This window comes from Crassostrea angulata, chromosome 3, assembly GCF_025612915.1.
Source record: "Crassostrea angulata isolate pt1a10 chromosome 3, ASM2561291v2, whole genome shotgun sequence".
In the NCBI taxonomy this organism is placed as follows: Eukaryota; Metazoa; Mollusca; class Bivalvia; order Ostreida; family Ostreidae; genus Magallana; species Magallana angulata.
Window position 1 is genome coordinate 53,639,631 of NC_069113.1, and position 23,212 is coordinate 53,662,842.

Consider the following 23,212-nt stretch of genomic DNA (forward strand, 5'->3'; position numbering starts at 1 on the left):
GAATACAACATATCAAATCCTGAAATGTGAGACAAATAGAATTTGAGACTTTTATAGAAGTTATGCAATAAAGCAACAGTAACTGTTATTGATTACAGAAAGACCCATAACTCTGTCGTGAATCACACATCCTGAACTGATTATGTTCAGACGAGTTCTTCGGAACTGTACGATGTCTGTATCAGAAACAACTAAAACACAAAATAAACAAACAATTATTCAATAATAAAAAATATACATGTATACAAAAGAAAAAAAATAAATGAAAAAATATTAAACCAGATTCTAAAAGAGATAACTTACTTTAATTTCAACAACGAATCATTAAGTTGACTTATCAACAAAATATTATTTCCAAACTTTAAACAATTAAGTTATTTAGATTTTGAATACTTTCTTAAACTCGAGGATCAATTTCAAATCAATTTCAATAAAATCCACTCAAGAAAAATGTGAATCAATTTTGTCACTTTTCCATTGTCCTGGTTCTTGGCACCAGTATATTTCCGGTGACCTTACACCAAACCCTGGACATCACACATATAGACAGGTAAATTGACTAATGATACAACCGTTCTTTCGGTACATAAACACTTAGGACGCCACAACAGAACACACAAATATCCATGCCTCCAGCGTAGACCGCTACTGGTAACCATACACCAACACTGCGTGTCCCCGAAATGGATAAAAAATGGGGGGCTTGGCCCTCCGTAGTCGTCCCCGATGTTGTTTTCACAATTCAGCTTACAAGCTGGTATAAACCATCATTTCCTCTAACATAATGACTTTTCAAATAGAATGGAATAAACTTTAAAAACGTTATCTTTAACGTTCAGTACTTAAATGACAATTTTCCATTCGAACGCGTTCTTTGAAAACTAAGCTTTATAACATTGCAAACAAAACAATTAAACACATATAACATTTAAAATCATCAAACAAATATCTTGAAATTGGTGACAAACACACAGGAGACTACAAATTGGGAGACGTTTCCAAATCTTGAAGACCACTACGTGCCTCTAAACAGACACACGTCCCCATTGCTGGACTGCATGGACTGGAGTGCGGAATTTTAAAATAGCAGTGCACACGTCATTCCAGTAACAGTTTAAAGAGTAAAACGAAAAGTGGGAAAGGATGACTGCACCTAGCGCCGGGTTTTTGGCCCTTTTCAGTCGCTTCTGTTGTGTGGTTTTTTTTCTTAACCCTGTATCACTTTTGTTATTTTTTTTAAACAGCCTAGTAAATTTAGAATTAAGATTTTAGACTGTGATACAAAAAGCTCTTTCTATATTTTTCTCCTTACAAATTTCGAAAAAAGGAGAATTTTCGCTTATTTGCCCTTGATTAATCATACGATTCATATTACAATGCATGAGAGGTTGAGCTGGCATTATCAGAATGGTAATAAATTCTGTATGAAGTCAGTATAAAAATGGGCGTCTTCATTATCGTATGGAGATTCAAGAAATCGTGATGACCCCCGCCTATAAAAACAAATTCGTACTTGGGAACAACACACTTTTATTTAACGAAATTACGTAAAATTGCAGTTTAGATGTTGACCATTTCTGCAATTGAAAGAAAAATGCTTGTTCTCGCAAATATCGCATGTCCTTAAGTTATACGTTTACTTGAATGTTAGTAGTGTTATTTTTCACTTTTAAAAAAGTAGGTCATCGACCTTCTTTTTGAGTTAATGGCCATTGAATATTTTTTGAAATAAAAGAAAAAATTCCTAAAACTTTTAGACTATGATTAAGGTTTTCTTAATTGTGAGAAAAAAATATCAATGGCTAAACTATTTTTAAAATGAAATACAATTTATGAATGGCGGTGACACTAAATAGATACAAAACATCAAGTTTTCATTGACAATTATTAAAAATATTCTGGTCCGAATTTCGTCTATCACTTTTCAAATCGCTACCATTTTTTATTCAATTTGACAAAAAACTGAATGATGATAATGCTAAAATATTTATAGTACTAAACTTATTATATTTACCTTACTCTGCTTGCATAGAATTTATATGAGGTCAATGGTCAAACTTTTGAGATGTAGTGTCTTTTATTTTTTTTAAGCAATTTTCAATATGTTTGCAGTGTGTGCCGTACAATTAAAAGGTGAGATAAAACCAACAGATAATATGCAAAATTATGTTGACTAACAAATAATATTTTAACTTTGAATATTACAGTGCTACCAAAAATATTTCTGTGAAAAACAAAATCTGAAAAATTTAATCAGAAAGTTCATCTGCAATGCTAAAAGTTCAACTTTTTTTTAGCCAAATTCAATAATATAGTAAAAATATCGAATGTTATATCAATAATAATTCACTTCATAAATACTTTTTGTGTTAAGAAAAATTTTACTCATGACATTGAACAATCCAAATTTATGAAATAAAATCCTGAGTAAACGACGTCCTTAAGTGCAGTCATCCTTTAAAACAAAGATATATATATATACAACCATACTAAGTACGTTAAAAACTCCTCCTGCTTCTGAGCGCTAGTAAACTGAAAGTAGTCAATTAAGTTTAACTTTTTTTTCATAGGTGTTTTCTACAAAGGAATAACACACGTATGTCAATACTGATTGTGGATTACAAGAACCCAAGAATGATAACTCTTCTTGTGTTACTGATATTTACTTCTAATAGCTTCCAAAGTGTTATGTCTTCATGCTTAAGATATTATTCACAATAAAAAACTTTTTTTTTCATTGTTGTCCACTCATTACTAATGTACACAAATGTATAATTAATAAGAATAGAGATTTTATTACACTTTTATAATATATATTTATAAATATACAAAAATTATGTAGCCGAAGCAAAGTGATAAATGTAGATCATGATCAGTACAGATTAATAAGGGGAGATAGTAAATGACTAAAAAGAGGGTGTATAGGGAAAAGAAGAATATGACTAACTCCTTTACACCATGTTCTGTGTCATACATCTCTTACCTTGACATCTCTTACCCTATAGCTTTCTGTTTCACCGTGTATTATATTATCTCTTACTCTGCCACATCCTTTATACCCTGTCCTATATCGTCCATTTCTTACACTGTTATCCCCTGATTCACCCCGTGCTACATTACCTATCTCTTACCCTGCCACATACTTTACATCCTGGTCTGCACCGCCCATAGCTTACCCTGCTATATCCTTAACATCCTGTTCCTTGCCGTTCATCTCTTACCCTGTCATCAACTGTTACAAGTTGTACTTGTATTGAGCCTTCAAAAATGGGGTAGGTACATATGTTTGGCGTATTTCTCGAAACATTGATAAGAATCTGTGATCATGTTTAATTGCAAATGCTTAGTTAATATTTTTTTAATACAGGGTTATATAGCAATAAACATGTTTCCTTCAAAATGGCCAGAGTTCATTAAATGAATGAATAGTCATACTTAAACACCACACTCACAAGAAACGTTTGTTAAAAGTGTTTGAGTTAAAAACGAAAGAAAATATTATAAACGTTAAAAACAACAATGATACTGCAAATATAGTCTGATGTAGGTTTATTCAAAATTGCTTCCGATTACTTTAAAGTGCTCTACACGGCATTTTTGTCTACATGTACAGACAGTCGAAATACCCAACAAAAGTACAGCCCGCGATCCTATTTAATCTTACCTGTCAGTGTAGTTAAGAAAGACCTGATGTTGTGGGTAATTATAATTGTACAAAACAAAGGCTTACAGAATTACGATAAGCATCAGCGATGCGTAGATTCCCCTATTAAACAAATACAATGGCTACCGGAAATCAAAACTGAGAGGTTGTGGAAAAACCTGATTAACATAAAAAGACCAAAGAATGCATATAAATGTTATATTTAATAGTGGCTGTTTAAAACAGAATATAGCGAGAGACATCCTTACTTCCACGTTATCCATTCGGCTTACTTAAGAAAATTTAATGAGTACAGCCGCTAAACCTCTCTAGACACAAGAAATATAACAATGCATGATTTGCAAGCAACACGGACGATATCTGTTGTTTTTCTACTATTACTAGAAGGAATGGTTCATTGTGCAATTATTTCCCAGGAAAAGGATACATTTCCATGGTATCCACAAGGCTGGAATGGGTACGTCTTGTTTTGTCCAATCGCCTGTAAAAACGTGTCAATTGGCGGAACCACCAAAGAGGGCTGCTGCGCATGCCATTCAAAAAGTGTTTGGGATTTCAGTGGGAGAGTTTCACAGTTAAATCTTTCGAACGATGGATACCTGGAAGGAAACAAGTCTGCCAGAAATATACATGTCAATTTCGTCAAAGAGAACTTACAGTTTCTCCTCAAAAATATTTGCAATTTTCCAGGAATAACAAAAATCAATCTGTCGTTTAATCTCATCACGAATATCCCAAACCTTTCTTGTGTACCAAATTTGACTGATTTGAATTTATCTTACAACAAGTTATCTTTATTGCCGAAAACGTTAACCCAGAATAGGAATCTGAGAAGGGTGGATCTGTCAGGTAACTATATCACACGTTTGGAGACCGGAGTGGTGGCTGCACTGTCAGCTCACAACATACTTCTACAAGGAAATCAGGTCATATCAATGGATGTCACAGATGTTGTGTTTGAACGACCTTTTTGTGTGATTAATATGTCTCATAATGCTTTGAGTATTCCTACAAATGAAAACAACTGGAAAGTAAATCTAACAGCGAGGTATGGACCTGGGAAAGGAGTCTTTTCATTTAATTTCTTTACAAGAATGCCTAACGCAACAAACATCGGCTTTTCACATATTTTCGATTTTGGTAAGCTGTTTGATTTTGGGTTCGATGCTCGACATAATCCTATAATTTGCGATTGCAAGATCGCCGAGCCCTTGTTATTCTTTAAAGATTACATTGACATTATGAAAAGAGATTACTTCAACATAACATGTGGTTCACCAGAAAAGTTTCAGGGTAAGTCGTTACCGAGTATCATCAGGGAAAACCAAATAAAAGATTTGCTCTGTAACTATACTTCGACTCCTTTGTGTCCAGTTGCTTGTACATGTGAAGAAAGTCCTAAACACATTGACTATAGAAGCAAGTCCTTGACACTGACTCTCATTATTAACTGTTCCGGGGCTGGTCTAGAGCGCCTTCCTCGTGTTCTTCCCTACAGTGATCGTATCGAGTTTCACATGAGAGGGAACATGATACACGAGATAACTAATAACCATTACTTGAGCCACGTAAGTGTGTTAGATTTAGAAATGATGCCCATGTTCGATAAGGATGCCCTAGATAATCTAACACGTCTCCAAATATTTTCCGTACCGGAATCGGAGCAGCGAAAAGGAATTCCTCGATCCTTGTCGCGTTTGAGTCCCTGTGTCTTTCTCCAAAAGACAGATTTTGTTATAGCCTGCACTTGCTCTCATCTGTGGATGTTGGACTGGATAGGTAGTTTTCTGACCAGCAAATGTGCTTCTTATGTTTTTAAATGTTTGAATGGCACTATTAAGGAAAATTTAACAACCTATATTTCAAGTCTTAATTGCTCAGACACGAAAGATTTTCATAGATATGATTGGATGTTTATTAGCTCCTCTATTTTGATACTAGCTTGTTTAATCATACTAATTGTTAATGTTTGGAAGATTGAACTTCGAATTATGCTAAGATTAAGAAAGTTATGTACCAAAAATATCAAAACTGTAGATCAGGACTGTGTGGTTTACATTTCGTACGATGTCAATAATGTAAAAGTTGGCCCATGGGTGTTCAAGACACTGGAACCATTTCTAGCAAGTAATGGTTTAAGTGCTTTTGTGCCATCTCGTGATCTGCCCTTGGGAAGTGTAAGAGCAGAGGAAGCAGCATACCAAATATCAGTGTCCAGGTTTTACCTGTTGATTCTGTCTGAGGGTTATTGCAGCGAAGAGTCCATTGTGACTCACAATGAATGGAAGAACATTTGGAACCGTTACATGTCCGATTCCAGAAAAAAACTACTGGTCGTAAATTTTGATTTGATGAAACCAGGCGATGTGTCCTGTCGAAAACTAAGAGCTTTCTTACGTTTTGGCAATATAATTAATTTTTCACAGGGCGAAAAGAAAACATTTTTACAAATATCCAATATGTTTGTAGAATAGCTCATTTGAAATACGGAAATTTCAGTTGTACTAATGTTAGAATTAGAACTGTGGTTCTTGGCGAACAAGGACATATCTTATTTTTCTTTTGGATATTTAATTCTTTTGTTTGCTTTTATATTAATAGCTAGCATTTGTCAATGACCACCTATTCATAGACTTTGTTGTAGAGAGGTATTTTTCTTAAATATAATAGTAGAATTATTGTGAAACTTTTGAACATAAGCAAATAATAGGTTTGAATTAAAACTTTTTATTGTACTGATCTATTACAACTGCTCAAATCAAAGCATTCTACATATTTAAAATACTAACATATTATTATTCTCACTAAGCATATCACTAAGCATTTCAGAGACAATATTTTTCCGTTACACATACTTGGTTGGAATCTTGTAATAACAAGTAATTTAATTAACTATCAATTTAATGAATGCTGTAGTTTGTATGAGTGTGAAAAGATATGATAATGCTAAGAAAACAAAACTATTTTAAATACATGTAGATTAATTTTATTACTTTGATTGTGAAATATTTGTGATAATGATAAAAAATAATAAATGTAGCAGACAATCAGTTAAATGAATTATGAATTTGATATCTTGGTATTTTATATCCTAACATTGTTTTCTTTTTTATTTTGATTGTTTTATTTATATATTTGTTTATAGCTTACATTTTCTTATACACTGGGGCGTGGTGCGATGGATTTTGTTTTATAGTTTTGGCTCCGTTCTTTCATCCTTAAATATGTTAAATCCACAAACAAATGTACTGTTTTATTTTAATGAAAACTGCATGTGACCTGTCATAAGAAACAAAAATTTTAAATGTCACAACACGTTAATGGACAGTTCAAAATGTAAAACGAACATAAAATTGAGCTTTATGGCTAAGTTTTGATCAGTAAAACAAGTGTATTTTTAAAAGATCAATTACCGAAATGTATGACACCTGTGATTCCACTGTTTAAATCTACAATAATTAAAGTAAGAAAGGCACATCAAATGCTGTTTACTGTATGGCAAACCTGTCGATATGAATGTAGATAAAACTAAAAGTACACAATTTTCAAAAAATTTCACGTTTAAGGCTTTTTAAATATTAAAATACTTGACAAAAATTTTGTTTTGGAGTGGTACAATTGTAAAAGCCCCAGCGGGATTCGAAGTCATGACTTTCAGATTTGTAGTAAACACTCTAACTTATTGGCTATTCTGTTAGATAACAAGTTTGGAAAAGAAATAAATAAAAAAATTATAATTTTTTACAGTCTACGTCACAATATGGAGGTGTCACATACCACTTTAAGTCATTATACCGGACTTATAGTCAAAAAAGGACTTTGACACCATGAATTCTTTCTCGCCCTGCAAAAACTCTCATAGGAACATATCATATCATTATTATTTTCACATACTAAAACCTAATGTAAAATGAGCTTTTCTGATCATGTGTCTGTCTTCTGTCTGTCTGTCCGTCTGTCTGTAAACTAATAACATTTTGACTTTTCTTTAGAACTATTGGATCAAATTAAACAGAAATTGGAATAAAGCATTTTTATTGCAAGGGGATTATAAATTGTATAAAGAATACCCTTTTTAAAAAAGATATAATTACAAAGTAGTTAAAGCGATGTGTGTTTAAAAAACGTTCGAAAGAATCACTGCAGCAAACTGTCAAATTTACATCAAAGCTTGGCGATGACCAAAAAAGGCACAATATTCTCAGATTGATAACTTGCTTAGAAATATAACATTATAGGCTTCTTAGCAACAACGCATCAGCAATTTGTTATTATTTAAATTATATATCTTAAAAAAGGGGCCTCGTATATATGTTAAGGGATGTTATCTTTTTACATTTAAAATGAACTATGCTAGCTCTGATAAAATACGGATAAGAGAAAGGCACCTGCCGTTATGTTTTTTTCTAAATAAAATTTTACTGCCTATTTTACATTTTTTATTTATCAAATTATATATATATATATATATATATATATATATATATATATATATATATATATATATATATATATATATATATATATATATATATGTAAGGTGCATGTGTGAGTAAATGAGAACCGCTGTGTTTCTTTAACGGTTGAATTCCTACCATTACTGTCGTAGGTGTACAAATCAACATGCCAAATCTATTAACCATGTATGTATCTGTGCATGGCGCTATGGGTGTAGCTTTAATCTACCAATCTGCAGGTCCCAAGTTCGAATACTGCAGGGACTTTTATTTTCGTGAACAGTGGTACAATTGTAAAATTTATTACCCCCCCCCCCAAAAAAAAAATTCTGTTATTGTATGCAGAGTTTTTCCCAGTTGTGTGGAAGACCCTTTATTAATTTATACATTGACATACGTCTTTCCTGGAAACCTTAAAATGATCTATCATTAATGTATTTCACGCTGCAGAGAAGCATGTATTTATTGGAGAAGTCGGTCTCACTATTTATGGCAGACCTTGAGACTATATACATTGTAAACAAACACGTACATTGACTAACATTTCTGATTTCAATTGTTGCTTGTTTTATTGATTATTCACATCTTGCATAGGTTTTATCACTGGATATTGCAATTGATCCGAAGCTCGTGGTTATATCGACTTGAACAGTCTGCAGCCAGTGTGAATTTAAAAAAAATAAAATGCACAGTACTTCGTCGTTCTGATTGCCTGTTTAGATGGGATACTTATGTCGGTCATTACATAATGTGTCATATGTAGAGCCTGACTCACTAAAAGTTAAACGTGAGTGCCCTGTATGTTATGTGAATACAAAGTGTATAATGACCATGATATTACTAGTGTATGTTTGAAAACCCACGATAGCATTCTTTTTTTTAAATTTGTCTTCTGTTTGATATAAACATGACAAAGAAAAGTCTAATGTATGGGGAAAACACTTAACTGAGTACTATGATATATTCTTTTAAATCTTAATCAACAATGAGTGTTTGTGGATTCTGTCAGCGGCAAAAGTTTCCCTATGATCAACCCGGCCTCGGGGACAAAGAGATATGTGACGTGTCTGAAGGCGACAGGGTTAGAGACTTGTTGAAAATGAATTTAATCATTGTATATTATAATGAAAACTGATAGAACTTGTTATTTAAAAACGTGAAAATAAAACGTAGAACACTTTAAAAGTGTTAACATTTGTTTGTTTGCGGATTAGAAATGTAGATCAAACATAAAACTGAATGGTTAAAAGTAGATTAACCTTTATACGTCGAAATATGATCTCATAAAGATAAAGCGCCTGTCTTAACACTATTTTGCATTTTTATATGCCAATTTAATCAGATTTGACTACTAGTATAAGTGCCATGACTGTTACGCACTTTAACCAAATGCAGAGAGAAAAAAGTCGAAAGTAAAGACATCTTGCACATAGAATTCATGAAAAAAATATCTCGATTGAAAGAAATATAACCAGTCACTCATACAAAGATTTAAACCCAACATATTGCATTTTTCACTGCTTATTTAGTTATACAATTTCTATTTGAACACAAATACCAAGTCATCACATAGAACTGCGAACCATGTCAGCATTTCCTCTTCAATGAAATTCAAAAGTACTGTGTAATTCAATATTAGATCGTATTATAAGGAAACATTCGTTGATTCGTTAAACACAATCTAATCTGGCGCATTAGTTAGACATGATTCTAAAATTGTCGCGCTTATTTACTACTTTTAATTTCCAGTAACAAATTCATGTGTGTGTGTGTTTTCAAAATTTTACAATTCATTCTTTCTACCACAACATATCGAGAGAAAAACAAGAAAAAAATCATTTGTTCTGTGCTGTTCACTGTGGTAGTGACCCTTGTCACATTAAAATTCATCATTGTATATATTTAGATTCGTATTTTAACTTAACCACATATCCCGTGGTGAGCCCCTTAGTATTTTAGTCTTACGTATTTGTTAACACCCATATTGAACCTCAGTTCACTGGGCCTTAAACCCGCCAGTCCGTGCAGTATCAGTTTGGACGCGGCAGTCCAGAGGGAAGGACGTACTTATACTTCTCTCGTGCATACCATCCAGTTACTATGCATGTTCTTAATATAAATAGCTGTGTGCTTACTCTGGAGTGAACCTGGTACTGGCTTTTTCTGAGGTGAGGTTTATTAATTGTCAATTTTATCGTCATTTCATTCATTACTGTTCTAAAACACCCAGTCATAGTATTCCAATCGTTTTATGCTTATTTGTTACGTTTGAATTTAAATGTCTATGTTTAGATACACGTGTTTGAATCTATTATAAGTATGGCGGACTACTATGGTCATGTTCCTTTTGTAGTCATGAGTAGTATTATGCAACACTGCATTTAAGTAATTATGAGTTAGTATTTTGTGAGTGTAAAAGCTAATATGCTTTATAGTAAGTCTTCTTTAAGACTGTATATCAGTATTTTGTGTGTAATAAGCGTCTATGCTAAGTGTGTCATTCATGACTGTATAGCCTGTAAGTAAAGTATGGTGCGTATTGGTGTAAAAGCCACAGTTGCTCATGTACTTAATGTGTTTGTGTACTATGTTGGCGCAGGTCCCTTGTTCCATCTATTGTGTAAACCACTTTCATCGATGGTGGCCGAATATTGGTGACGTCTGGTGTAGACTAAGTGGCCAGTAGAGAACATTGCCCATTGGAGGACCTTACCAGTCCATTCTTGTCCAGACCAAGTGGTAATAGACAACAGTGGAGGACTTTACTAGTTCCCATACTAGGACAATTACTTTCAATATGTATCAATTCAAACTATATTAAATATGTAAAAACAATGTAAACATATTGTCTTAGTCTTTGTCTAACAGAAAATATAAATTTTAATTAATTCCGCTCGAAAATCTGTGACAACCCTAACCCTGAAGTTGGTTGTGTGCTGTTTGTATGTGTGGGCCTACACTGGTCAATTGGTTTTTCCTGTCCAATTATTCCGTCTTACATAAAGACTTTGACTATTCCGTCAACAGCACTACATACATTTCAAATCTCAATATTAAAGACAGGACTCCTTTCGAAACTATTACCAATTTTAAAATGTTTAAAGTTTTTCATTTTTCCCTGATACTATTTGACATTATATTGCACAGGACAATTTTGTTGATTCAAGTCACTAAAGCCAGGGATCTGTGTCTTCAGAACGCTGTCACTAAAAATTTATCTGCTCTCGTTGAACAGGAATACAGTCCATATAGAGCCTTACACAATTTTTAAAAAAAAACAATCCTAGATGTGTAAAATTTCTTACATTGTGGTTTTTCTGAGATTTTGTCCCCTTCCTATATTTATAATTTTGCTCTCTTTTCATGATTATTAAATTTTTAGACCGGCCAAGTTATTAGTATAAAGTTAAGAATTCGTAGCATGTGTACACTGAACCAAAGTTATTAGTGTTCACCCAGTATAATTTTTTTTACAATATGAAATGAATTATCCGTCTTACCGTCGGGTGCCTGATTTCCTCTTGACTTTCAAGTAGTTAAGAACAACCTTGACCTCTGGTTGGGACCCGAGACCTTGACCTTTGCTGAATATCGCGAACATTTTCGGTTTGGCTGAATTTTGCACAGAGCTTTAGGTTTGTTTGAGGTTTCGAATAGAAATGACGATACACTTCTAGAAGGGACAAAATTATCTTAATATAACGTTTTCTTTGGTTTACGTTATATTTAAAAGCAATATCGAGGACAAAATAAACAGCTCTTTGAAAATAAGTACAACTTGGGTACAATCAAGACATCAACATAACAATCGCTCCGGCTCTTGTCATTATGCCCATTTTAAGTGTTTTTCTGCCAATATTAAAAAAGAGCCATAAGTGTCTTGAAAACAAATGTCTGCATTTCCAAATTTTTGCAGGTAATATATTTTTCAACTTTGTATTTGTTGAATAAATAAAATAAAAGTTCAGAAAGGGATTGCCTTTTTTAGACAAGTTAACATAATTTTTGAACATTAAATAATTATATTAATAATGCTGTTGTTTTTAGACAATGGAAGTTCACCTAACAAGATATATACTATATCAAAACCAATTCTTAAGGAAGCAGCATGGTATATATGTAAGCTCAGGTTGCTTCAAATTGTAGATACTTTTTATAGTTTATGAAGACATGCTCAATTGTTTCAACTTCACAAAATGAGCAACCGTCATAGTACACCACATTGATATTTTTTCATTAAAATTTCACAGTTAGAATTCTATGAAGTAATCTAAATTGTAATCATTAAATGTAACTAAGTATCATTGGAAAATATCGTGAGGTACAAGATTTTAATTCACGTCCACAAAATCACCTATTATTTTGACACCCTTTTCATTCCAGCTTTCTATAGATAATGTTCTTATACCCACTTTGATATTTTTCAGTAATATTTGACAGGTAGAATTCTATGAAGAAATCTAAATTGTAACTATTAAATGTAACCATTGTAACTGAGTATCACTGGAAAATATCGTGTGGTACAAGATTTTAATCAACGTTCAAAAAATTACTGATTATTTTGACACCCTTTTCATATCAGCTTTTTATAAATAATGTTCTTATACCCACTTTAAAATTTGTTTCATATCAAACAGGCATACTAGGGAAGTTTTCTTTGACGAAACTCCAATCGAAATATTTCATAACACAGAAAAATGAATTGAAAACGTCTTGCCAAAAAACATTATATTTTGGAAAAACATATTCAGATATATTCACATCTACCAAGTACGATTCCCTCTACTTCTTACGGAAACTTATAATCCACTTATAGCTCTATAGAAACAGCCAGACTGAAACCTACACGCCCCGTTTAACAATTGGTCGAAATCTACAGAGGCTGAAACTTTCAGAACTGGAATCGACACGCCATGTTAATCGATTAGTCGTAACCTACAGCAAGTTAAGAAAAATCACGGACAGCATAAAATAATCATGATGACGTCAGACTCAAAGTCTGACAGGAGACAATTTGGCTGTTTCTTTTAGCTAGCGTACTTATGTACATTAAAAGTTATTTAGTGAATTTAACTTACTTTTTAAAATCAATTTATTAATTAATTAAATGAAAGATATAAATATAAACAATAAAATGCTTTTTTATGATTCATGAGGGTTATGAAGGTAGCGGTCATTGCAGAAAAAAATTATATAACCCGCAAACGCAGGTTATGTATTTTTTTCTGCAATGTCGCCATCTTCATATCCCGAATGAATCACCAAAGAAGGCATCTTATTGTTTAATTGAATGCATCACAGGAATCAAGTCATTTATGAACAATTCGTGCGCCAATAATAGCTTCAAAAATATCTAACCATGGGGTTTTCTTTACCTTTAATTAACCTTTTTAGCCATGAGCATTTCAGTGACATTATAAATTTGTTCATATCTATATCTATATATTTGCATATCTATTGTTCTTTCCCACTGTAAGTCCATACGGAGGAACTGCAATTATTTTTCTATAACCGCATTTGCTCTGTCTGTATACTATGACGTCATAAAGGTGTGACGTCATATACTTTTCCATGACGTTTCCATGACGTTATAGAGTTAAACCACTATACGATACATCATGTGTTTTTCTCCAACTCCATAAAATTGATGTATTTAATTAGAACATGTCTTATAATAACATTTTAAAGGAATTACTGTTATAACATATCATTGATTCTGTTAACAAATCTATGTGAATTAAAATGATGCATTACAGTCTGATGTTTATTTTTGATGCAATAGCTAAAAGTCAAGGTCTAGGCTAATACAGGTATTTGCGAGTGGTAAAATGCAAATATAAGTAACAAACAACGATTATTTAGTGAACATGGCGTTATGAATAGCAACTGCTCTGCTGGCATATTTTCCATGATGCGCTAGCGCGCATCATGGAATATGCCAACAGAGCAATTGCTATTCATAACGCCATGTTCACTAAATAACGTTGTATATTTCTTAAGTAGAAACATAATTCTTTATTAACGTTAGTAAAAGGGATTTGCATATTTCCTTTTAAAAGATTTCAAGCAATAGCTGATAAATAGTCCACGAGAAATACAAAATGGCGGTGTTTTGGTTTTTTTGTGTTTTTTTTAATAAAGTTAAGATTTTAATTATTGTGTAAATATAATAATCGTGCAATTCGGGTGACGTTGAGTGAAATTATTATAATTTTGGTTAATTATATAGGAAAACTTGATACTAATGTGGGGGTAACGTATGGCTTTCCATGTATACTAGTAATGAAAGGTGGGTTTTTTTCATTACAGGAACAATAACGTCAGGTAAATTGAAGAAGGATATTGTAAAGGGTAGTATGTGTGGGGGAAAATCGGATCTATTGCTGTAGACGTGAAAAAAAAAAAATTACGGTTTTCTTTAATTTCGCAACGTTCGGGAAGAGAGGGGTTTTCGTGAACATTGAACCATCGTAAGAATATCGTGCATTATTATTTGAATTATTTCTCTCCTAGCAAATGACAATAAAGACAATAATTTTACTTTATATTTGCTGAAAGAAAATATGCTGACTGTAATGACTTTATAATAGAAATATAAAGGGGGGGAAATTGTACAAACTTTAATTACTGGTAAAAATATTGTTTGATAGATGATCATGATTATGTTATGATACATAAGATGAATCGCCATAAAAATACCATAAAAGGTACCAATACAGAAAACCCTGAAATGTGAGACACGTAGATTGATAAGAAACTTTTACAGCATTTATGCAGTGACGAGGTGGTAAATGTTCTCAATTAAGATACACACCTCCTGCGTGGGAGTGCTACTAAGCCACTCATATGTAAAACAAGTAGTTGATTAAGATTACAATGAGGTGTATTAGAATTTTCTACGAAGAAATAATTCATGTTTGACAAAACTAATTGTAGCATATATTAAACAAGAGCAAAAGAAAAATAACTCTTCTTGTCTTACTGTTTTTAGTCTGATACCCCTTACAGTATCACGTACTTAGGAATTTAAATTTTTAGATATAATCTATAGTAATAAAAGTCACTTTTTCATTGTTGTCATATCAAGATTGTAAAAATGTTTGTCTTCTTATGAAATAAAAAACTACAAAAATAAATTATATGCAAAGCAATAATAAACTTAGCCTAAAATGTATATGTTTTTCAGGATTGCATTAAGCAATTGTTTGAGTAATCATTAATGAGAAAAATATACATTTTTTAGAATGTTCGTCAATTTGTTTATTTACTTCAAAGCTATGAAAAAACAGGTCATCATATTTTAATTTTCACTGGTCAAAATATTCTACCGGGATAAATGAAATGAAAGTGACTGAATTGTTTGCAGGGAAAGTCACATGGTATGTAGTATACGATGGTAAATGCATGAGAGAAACCGAGGCGCAGGGTATGTGAGCAAAGGATGACAGAAAAAAAACCCTGTCCAATGGAAATAAAGATGCAACAAAGACGAAGAGAGGGCGATTGTTATTGGGGAACGATAGAGGATGTGAAGAGAGGTTTATAACTGCAAACACAGAAGCTATGAATTAAGTTTATAAATGCATGATATGGGGACATGTTCAATGAAGATGAAGGTTCAGGGGATGCTTATGGATGTTGAAAAGACATATACAAGGAAAGACATGAATACAAGAGATACGTTGAGAATGAAGAGGCATGTTATATTTGATAAGGCAACCAAACCATGGATATTGACGTCCCACAAAATCTGCTACAGTATGTCTATTTCTCATATCCTTTAAATTCAATACTGTCCCGTCCATATATTACACTGTTATATCCTTTACACCCTGTTCTGTGCCGTCCATCTCTTACACTGTCATATCCTTTACACCCTGTTATGTGCCGTCCATTTCTTACACTCTCATATCCTTTACACCCTGTTATGTGCCGTCCATTTCTTACACTCTCATATCCTTTACACCCTGTTCTGTGCCGTCCATTTCTTACACTGTTATATCATTTACACCCTGTTCTGTACCGTCCATTTTTTACACTGTCATATCCTTTACACCCTGTTCTGTACCGTCCATTTCTTACACTGTCATATTCTTTACACCCTGTTCTGTCCCGTCCATCTCTTTTACTGTCCTATTCTATACACTCTTTTCTTGGCCGTCCATCCTTTAACCTGACATCCCATGTTACAAGTAGTACTTGTATTGAGACTTCAAAAATAGGGTAGCTATTTTGTGTATTTTTCAACGCATGAAGAATAATACCTGATCGGCCTTAATAGTAATTGTTTGGATAAAATATTGATTGAATATTATTTTTCCCCTTCATAAGTTGAAAGTTTACTTTTATAAATGAATACATGGTCAAAAATAAACCACAATATTCATATTAAACACCTGTCAAAAGTGTTTTAAAAATGAAAATGAAATAATACATATAACATAATACATTTGTTTACATGACAATGTTTACTTTTTGCTTTACTTATCTAAAGACATTGGGGCCATAATTAGTGCCATAATCGTAGAGCCTAGTTAGTGACCTAATATTGGATATTCTAGATGGATTAATTGTCTTGATACTTAACGATAGTGCAACAGGCCAGGAGCCTAATGTCCTAACAGGCGCCCTAACTGGGGAGCCTAATGTCTTAACAGTGAGACCTAGTTAAGTGTCAAGCAGAGAGCCGGAAGCGCTGGGCAGAGAGCCAAAATTTAAACGGAGAGCAGAGAGCCAGCGAGACCAGAGTGGATTGATATTGGGTGTACTTTTACCACTTACTATTTCAATACACTTGATTCCCAAGAAACCTGAGTTCATCTTCTTAAAATACAGTTCAGAATTTGCAATGCTTTGTGATGCTGGAGCAAGGAAATAACAGTGCATTGATTCTGGTTTCCCTTATTCCGTTGCATTAATATAAATAACTTATTAATAATCAGATTAAATTAATTGCTTCGTATTGCGATCCTGTCAAAATGTACATACAGTAAATAAGATATATTCGCCAAAATAGCAAAAATTTCAAATCAAGCATATTTTCAATAAGCATTTTTCATACAGTAATTATAGTTGGAAAACATATTTACTACATGGTATATCATAATGAATAAATTTTCATCGGGAAAAAAGTGTTTCCTTATAATAATAAAAATCCACTGCAGAGATCGTTTATTTAATATAACTTATCATTTTAGTTAAAAGAAAGAGCACACAATAGGTGCATTATGTTGTTGGCAAATGCGTGTGATGTAAGTTTAGTATCAGTGGTGCGTAGACTTCCCTATTCAGAAGAAATACAATGACTTCCGGAAATGAAGCCCGAACTCCTGATTAACATAAACAATAGACAGAAAAATGCATCTAAATATTAAATTAGTCATTAATAAACGGAATATAGCGGTAGATTCCCTTACTTCCGCGGGTTCTAATCGGCTTACTTACGAAACTTTAATGTGTACAGCCGCCAAATTAATCTGGACACAAGAGATATAACAATGTATGAATTCACAACCAGGAAGAAATCAATTGCTTTTCTACCATTACTAGTAGGAATGGTTAATTGTGCTACTATTTCCCAGGAAAGAAATACATTTCCATGGTTTCCACAAGGCTGGAGTGGGTATGTCTTGTATTGTTCAAATGCCTGTAAAAACGTGCCATTAATCGGAAACAAACTAGATAGCTGCTGCGCGTGCCATTCAAAAAGTGTTTGGGATTTCAGTGGGACGGTTTCACATTTAAATGTTTCCAACGATGGATACCTGGAAGGAAACAAGTCTGCAAGAAATATACATGTCAATTTTGTCAAAGAGAACTTACAGTTTCTCCCTAAAAATATTTGCCATTTTCCAGGAATAACAAAAATCAATCTAGCCTTTAATCTCATCACGGATATCCCAAACCTTTCTTGTATTCAAAATTTGACTGATTTGAATTTATCTTACAACAAACTATCTTCATTGCCAAAATCGTTAACCCATAATAGGAATCTGAGAACGGTGGATCTGTCAGGTAACTATATCACACGTTTGGAGACTGGAGTTTTGGCTGCACTGTCAGCTCACAACATACTCCTAAAAGGAAATCAGATTATGTCAATTGATATCACAGATGTTGTGTTTGAACGACCCTTTTGTGTGATTGATATGTCTCATAATGCCTTGAGAATACCTACAAATGAAAACAACTGGAAAGTAAGTCTAAAAGCAAAGTATGGACCTGGGAACGCAGTGTTTTCATTTAATTTCTTTACAAGAATGCCGAATGCAACAAAACTTGGCTTTTCAAATATTTTCGATCTTAGTAAGCTGTTTGATTTTGGGTTTGATTTTCGTTATAACCCGATAATTTGTGATTGTAACATCGCCAAGCTCTTGTTACGTTTTAAAGATTACATTGATGTAATGAAAAGGGATTACTTTGACTTAACGTGTGGTTCACCAGAGCAGTTCAAGGATAAGTCGTTACCAAGCATTATCATGGAAAACCAAATAAAAGATTTGCTCTGTAACTATACTTCGACTCCTTTGTGTCCAGCTGGTTGTACATGTGAAGAAAGTCCTAAACACATTGACTATAGAAGCAAGTCTTTGACACTGACTCTCATTATTAACTGTTCCGGGGCTGGTGTAAAGCGCCTTCCTCGTGTTCTTCCCTACAGTGATCGTATCGAGTTTCACATGAGGGGGAACATGATATACGAGATACCTAACAACCATTACTTGAACCACGTAAGTGTGTTAGATTTAGAAATGATGCCCGTGTTCGATAAGGATGCCCTAGATAATCTAATACGTCTCCAAATATTTTCCGTACCAGAGTCGGAGCAGCGAAAAGGAATATCTCGATCCCTGTCGCGTCTTAGTCCCTGTGTCTTTCTCCAAAAAACAGATTTTGTTATGGTCTGTACTTGCTCCCATCTGTGGATGTTGGACTGGATAGGTAGTTTTTTAACCAGCAAATGTGCTTCTTACGTTTTCAGATGTTTGAATGGCACTGCTAAAGAAAATTTAACTATTTTTCTTCAAAGTCTGAATTGCTCAGATACGGGAGATTTTCATAAATATAATTGGATGTTTATCAGCTCCTCTATTTTGATACTAGTTTGTTTAATTATAATTATTGTCAATGTTTGGAAGTATGAACTAAAAATTGTGCTAAGAAAACTATGCACAAAATGTATCGAACATTCAGACGAAGACTGTGTGGTTTACATCTCGTACGATGTCAATGTTGCAAAAATTGGTCCATGGGTATTCAAGACACTGGAACCATTTTTATTTGGGAGTGGTTTGAGTGCTTTTGTGCCCTCTCGTGACCTGTCCTTGGGAAGTGTAAGAGCAGAGGAAGCAGCATACCACATATCTGTGTCCAGGTATTACCTGGTGATTCTGTCTGAAGGTTATTCCGACGAAGAGTCCGTCGTGACGCACAATGAATGGAAGAACATTTGGAACCATTACATGTCCGATTCAAGAAAAAATCTACTGGTCATTAATTTTGATTTGATGAAACCAGGCGATGTGTCCTGTCGAAAACTTGAAGCTTTCTTACGTGTTGGCAATGTTATTAATTTTGCAGAGGGCGAAAAGAAAACATTTTCACAGATCTGGAATACGTTTGTAAAATAGCTGTTTTAAAATACCGGTAATTTCCGTCCAACGTGGAAATTCCCACAATTGTTGTTCTTTGCGAAATAGATCAGATCTTATTATTTCTTTAAAAGATTTAATTCTTTTGTTTACTTTTATAACAATGGTTTTTGTTGACCATTTATTCATAGACGTGGTTGTAGAGGGGTATTTTACTTATGTATGCTAGTAGAAAGATTTTAAACTCTTGAACATTAGCAAATGCATGTCATTTTGATTTTTTTTTTATTGTGCTCTCTGAGTAATACAACACTGCTCAAATCGAGACATTGTATTTTGTTTAAAATACTGGCACAAGCCCATTCTCACGAAGCATTTTAGAAATAGACACTGTGTCCTTGTTTCACGCACTTGGTGGAGACTTTACAAAAACAACAGACTATATCAAGACATAACATGAACGATTTATTTAAATATCAGTCATATGAATATTGTAATGTGTAAGAGTGCGAAAAGAGCTATGAATGCTCAGAAAACAAAACTACATAGAAATATATAACTTTAATTACTTTGATTGTGGATTGTTTGTTATAATGAAAATATGAAATAAATGTTTAAAAAAGCTATATGAATATTGTTGATATCATGATTTTTTAAGTTGATGGTTTTGTTTTTAATTCGTCCTAGATTGTATTTTCTTTTATACTGGGGGAGGGGGGGGCGGTGGTGCGATGAATTTTCATTCTAGTTTTTGTTCCGTTCCTTTATCCCTAACCTGTAAAATTGATCAATATGACAAAGTTATATTTGTTTTAAAAATGTGATATCGAAATTATGTTGATTTTATGAATATTTTCGTAAAATTATGATACTTTTGTGTAGAAAGGCCACTGTTGGAATGAATTTTAATTTTGATATTTATATCTGTTCACTCAATAAATATTCACTTCATCATGAAGTTTAAACTCAAACAACAGTATATTTAGTCATTTAGTGTTGATAAAGCAGGCACGTAGCATCAGGGGGGGGGGGGGGGCCAGGGGGGGCCTGCCCCCCCCTCCCCCCCCCCCCCACTTTTTCTCGCAGCAAGAATTTTTTAAAAATTAACATATAAAAAAGTGAATTAACATGGAGTTGGCCCCCCCCCCCCCACTTTTTTGAAGTATGCTAAAAATAGATATGAAAATAACGAAATGTGGAGTCGAATTGAAGTTACAACCCCCCCCCCCCCCACGGATTAGGGATTTCATGATTTTGGGGGAAAAAAAATTTTAGTAGGTAAGAGTTTTTTTTTGGAAGTAAAGTTTATTGTACAACCCCCCCCCCCCCCCCCCCCGGATTAGGATTTTGAAGATTTTGGGAAATTATTTTTTTTTTGCTTGTCAAGATTGTTTGGATGAGTCTGCCCCCCCCCCCCCCCCCACTTTCAAAAACGATGCTACGTGCCCGTAAAGGTATAAAAATACAGAAACAACTGTTCATCGATAAAACAATGTATGAAAACAAGCAGTTTTCATGCGATTTTCTTGTTTGTCATGTATCGGCGTTGACCCCGTGACGTCACATTTCATCTTACGCCAAATCGGCTCGATTTAATCAAAGTACTGACGTACTGACGGGAGTTGATTTTATCGATTATCATTTATTTTAAAATCAACTTATCTTGCATGGCAATAAGTCTCTAAAGTAGTCTGTATTTGAATTACGCACTTTTTTAAAATATGAATTTTTAGACTTTTCCGGTGTTACGAAGAATATTGACCCGGGTTGAAAATTGACCCGGGGGTCATTTTTCAACGTTGAATAGTGACCCGGGGGGTCATTTTTCAATGTTGAAAATTGAGACCAAAATCGTGAAATTTATACCCGGGGTCATTTTTCAACGGTATGAGAAAGATTTTTCTAAACTCTGATGACCTTGACCCGTTGAAAATTGATTCTGTTGAGAATTGACCCAAACCTCAGAGTTTTGATCTGAACTGGAACTTACTCTACACGGTTGAAATGTACAATCATGCACATATTTGAAAGTTTCAGTTTTAAAATGTACATACTGTCCGATACATACGCGGACGTAGCTAATTTCTTTTAGGCTGATATGTCCAATTAATCATTTAGTTTTTAGATTGAAAATATGATATCCATTTATTATTACAATACTATGTATAAAGCTAAGAAGATGACCGTTTGCTTCGGAATGGAGCAGGCGAGTAGGGCTAGAATACTTTTTGCTGGAGAATACTTTTTGACATAGATGACATGGTTTTCATTCCCTCGTGTGACAGAATTTAAAGTTTAAACTTGTCACAATCTCTGATAAATATATCTAACAAACATATTGCCCGTTATCGTCACTTTTAAGGCAATTCAACAGAGCTCTATTCGACAGGCACCTGACGTTGTATATTTTTCTAATAATTGAAAATATATAACCTCTATACTATTTTATTGGGTAAAGGGTATATATATTTATATCAAGACAAAAGGATATAATGTCAGATTGCTTAATTTGAAGTCGAATATTTCACTGACAAAATAATAAATGATTGGTTGTCATATTTTTATCCTTTTTCATATATACTGGGTTTTTTTATACGTATATATACAGCATATACATATTTACACATGTTTTTAATTTTTTACGACTTAAAAATAATTTTTCATAAACTTGTCTGATTAACTTTATTGAAGCACCATCCAATTTTCTGCATATATAGTCATGGTTCTTCTTAAAAATGCAATTTATTTCTATTATTTTGAGTTTTCAATTCTATTATTTACCTGTAAATTAGAAACACAGGCAACTGACGTAATATATATTCTCAAAATTAAAAACATATACCCTCTACAGCAAAAATGTTATCAATTTTAAAAAAAGTAGGTTTGCATCTAAATATACAGTCGGAGGATTGTTGATCTAATTATATTAATGGTATATACATGAAAAGGTATGCGAAAAGTATATAACTGATAGATATGTTGTTTGGAGCAGCTGTATCAAGGAAAAATCCGAATTGCTTAAACATGTACAAATTGAAGCAACCAGGACAGTGACAGGGATCAGAGTTAATTCTTCTTAAATAATTTTATATAGTGAGCTTAATTTGGAAACCTTGCAATCTCGAAGGGATAACCATAAACTAATTATATTCTACAATAATATAAATGGTTTAGCACCACAAGATATGTTAGATTGAATTCAATCATATTTTCTTACTGAACATGCATATAATCATAGATCGAATTAGCTTTTTAACTATCTACCACTATATACTTATTACAATAGCTTTGCTCCGTCTACAATTGTAAATTATGGAATAATCTTCATGCAGAAAAGAAAATTTCATCAACTTTATCTTTCTTTTAAGTCAAACCTTAAAAAACAAAATATACCTAGAGCTTACAAACCTTTCAGTTAAGACAATAGGAAACATTATTTTACGTCAATTACGGAATAAAGCTAGTAAAACTTACTATTTAAGGATTTTTTTTTCTGA

At 33.2% G+C, this 23,212-nt stretch overlaps 2 protein-coding genes and 1 long non-coding RNA gene across 3 annotated transcripts; all 3 read left to right on the top strand.

Annotated features, from left to right (window-relative positions):
• Window positions 1-2,130: 2,130 nt before the first annotated feature.
• LOC128175305 (uncharacterized) lies at window positions 2,131-6,869 on the top strand. The gene has a single exon (XM_052840834.1). The coding sequence runs from the start codon at window positions 3,994-3,996 to the stop codon at window positions 6,136-6,138; it is 2,145 nt and encodes a 714-aa protein (XP_052696794.1). The 5' UTR covers window positions 2,131-3,993; the 3' UTR covers window positions 6,139-6,869.
• Window positions 6,870-8,951: 2,082 nt separating this feature from the next.
• LOC128178363 (uncharacterized) lies at window positions 8,952-10,949 on the top strand. The gene is made up of 3 exons (XR_008242945.1): window positions 8,952-9,202; window positions 10,117-10,289; window positions 10,721-10,949. It is a non-coding gene; the product is annotated as an uncharacterized LOC128178363 (long non-coding RNA).
• A 6,437-nt stretch (window positions 10,950-17,386) lies between these two features.
• Window positions 17,387-20,341, top strand: LOC128176758 (uncharacterized). The gene has a single exon (XM_052843286.1). The coding sequence runs from the start codon at window positions 17,619-17,621 to the stop codon at window positions 19,752-19,754; it is 2,136 nt and encodes a 711-aa protein (XP_052699246.1). The 5' UTR covers window positions 17,387-17,618; the 3' UTR covers window positions 19,755-20,341.
• The last annotated feature ends 2,871 nt before the right edge of the window (window positions 20,342-23,212 follow it).

Excerpts from the sequence above, each read along its gene's own strand:
- LOC128175305 (XM_052840834.1), top strand. The coding sequence starts at position 3,994 with ATGCATGATTTGCAAGCAACACGGACGATATCTGTTGTTTTTCTACTA.
- LOC128176758 (XM_052843286.1), top strand. The coding sequence starts at position 17,619 with ATGTATGAATTCACAACCAGGAAGAAATCAATTGCTTTTCTACCATTA.